Genomic DNA, 2500 nt, shown 5'->3' on the forward strand with positions numbered 1-2500 from the left:
ATCATCACTTTGTGGGATTCTTCATAATACCGCACCTGCGCCTCAACCAATTCATTCAGGTGGCGCAAGTGGGCAGCTTGCGAAGATCTGAAGAGGAAAAACATATTATTATTCCACTGAATAAGATAACACTTTCAAATACTAATATTTGTCTCATTAGGCTTTGGGAATTACATAATATCTCTCATTACAAGGATATAATCCCTCTATCATAATACTGACAAAAGAGATAATGCCTCTATACCATAATAAAATAACATAACAGAACATATAGTTCCTCTATATCATAATCATGACAATAAATATGCCTCTACATAATAATAATGATAATAGGCTCCATTAGCTCACAGACACTCACCTGACACCTTCCAGAAGCAGTTTCGTAATTTCGGCCTGCCTGTCAAAGTCCGCCTGGGCCTTTCTCAAGTCTGCCTCCGCCTAGAAGAAACGGAGGAAAGGTTTGTAGTGACTGTGTTTCCCAATGCTGTGGCACTCTAATCAGATTCTTAATGTTAATAATATTTGCTGAACAATTTTTTGGTAATAATATCTCCTTATGAAGGACTGAAAATATATATATGAGTACTCCCACATGCTTAAAGCTTATCATTATCAGGGGCAGTAAATCAAACCAAAAGCAACATGCAAAATATATATATTCTGTCCAAATGAATCATTTCTTTTGTTTTACGTATTGAATATCAAGTCCCTTGTCAGGCATCTTGTTAACCAAGAAACAAAACAGTTCTAACCCATTTAGGGAATGTTATTCTATGCACTGTTTCACAACTAACAGTAAACAATATGACGAGGTTCTTTAGTCTAGTTTTCAAAATGTTGCGGAATTTATCAATATGTAATCTTTTAGCATTGATGAAGCTACAGTTTAATTTTGTTCTGGATAGATGCAAGTTAAAAGTGATTTTCTAAAATATTGCTAGTCATCTTTTCATCAAAACTCTTAGATGATATACAACAAAGCAAGTTATTTTTTTCTGTTTCATTTAATTAAATATGATTATAATATACAATATTCATATATGTATATCAAACCCCACTGACAAGGAATCACTTTCCTACCTAATAAGATAATACCTTGAGTGATAAGCATCAAAGCAACTTCCCATATGGCCTTACGAAACAAATATCAGCTTAGGATCACATTAGCTCCATATAAATTCTCTAGCAACTCACACTTAAGTCATGCTAAAGAAGTTTTACACTCAATCTCCATTTACACTTATTGGAATTTGTTCATAAAGTCAAATACTGTTTCTCTGTAGATGGAATATTGTATAACTACCCTCCCTGAAATCATAACACCCAATAATTTTCCTTATCATTCTCTTTATTTTATTTTATTATTTGTTTCATATTCACCCAATGCTACCATCATCTTTACAGTTATATATAGAAAATAAATTGATCATAAATACACCTGCTTCTTCAATTTTATTTCACACCAAAATCTGATTGACATACCAAATCAATATAATTAGTTATCCCTTATTAACTCACTGGATCCAGGTGCCTCGGGGAATGGCGACTCTCCTGGGTGTGTGGCTTGTAAGCCTTGCCTACACAGATTCTTACACACATTATCAAGACTCCTTGCCTCCTCTTTGCATTGCTATAAGACCATTTTTCTGCCACACATTTTTACTCTTTTGCCATTTTCCAAGGTGTATATCTAATATCTGTTATGCTGTATCAAGATGATAATAGATTTTTCCTTGAGCATTCTCCATGCTGTCTCTCTGGGTAGTTTACTTTAGTTTTCTGTCACACACCCTACACTACTTATAATAGTGGGCAAGAAGAGGTTCATGGACAAAGTGTCCTCCCTGGAGACAGCCTTCTTCCAGGCATTGTTGATGGACGGTGAACTTCACCCTTTTGGACTGGTGAAAATCCTGAAGGAGCTCACAAATGACACCCTTCTTATAAGCTCGCTGAGTCAGTCTCCCTATATGTGCTTTGTGTTCTGATGATGAAACATCTCCATCATCAAGCAATTAGTAACAATTTCATATGACAATACATTCCCATCACCCATTTATCAGCCAAATTTTTTTCCATGATGAGACTTTCCCGGCCGAGTTTTTTTTGACAAGAAGTCCACTTCACCCAGATCCAACTGGTTAAATTAATCAGTTATCAATAGCATATAACAAGCATCAACACTAGTATTGGCATGCAAGGTAACATATATTGGTGGTGTTCATGTGTGATGTTGGTATGTGCACTCTATAGTGGAAAGCTACAATCACTCAAAGGCCAGTGTTAAAAAAAAGCTGCTTTCTCAAAAAAGTTCTATCCATATACATACATACATAATACATACATATAATAATAATAATAATAATAAAATAATAATAATAATGATAATATCTATACTATATTTATAATTACATATATGCAAATATATATACATATATATAATATACATATGTACAATGTATTATATATACATATGAATATATACACATACACATATATT

General features: G+C 33.7%; 1 protein-coding gene across 3 annotated transcripts in view; it reads right to left on the reverse strand.

Moving 5' to 3' along the window:
• The window catches only part of LOC119572910 (endophilin-B1-like), a 40227-nt gene that overhangs the window by 24143 nt on the left and 13584 nt on the right, over positions 1–2500 (reverse strand). For all 3 annotated transcript variants that reach the window (XM_037919863.1, XM_037919862.1, XM_037919864.1), the window contains 2 exons: positions 359–438; positions 1–87 (listed from right to left, as the gene is read on the reverse strand). The exon at positions 1–87 is cut by the window's left edge and continues 24 nt beyond it. In XM_037919863.1, coding sequence (XP_037775791.1) covers positions 1–87; positions 359–438 — 167 coding nt within the window. The remainder of the gene's footprint in view (positions 88–358; positions 439–2500) is intronic.

Source organism: Penaeus monodon, chromosome 5 (genome assembly GCF_015228065.2).
Source record: "Penaeus monodon isolate SGIC_2016 chromosome 5, NSTDA_Pmon_1, whole genome shotgun sequence".
NCBI classification, from domain to species: Eukaryota; Metazoa; Arthropoda; class Malacostraca; order Decapoda; family Penaeidae; genus Penaeus; species Penaeus monodon.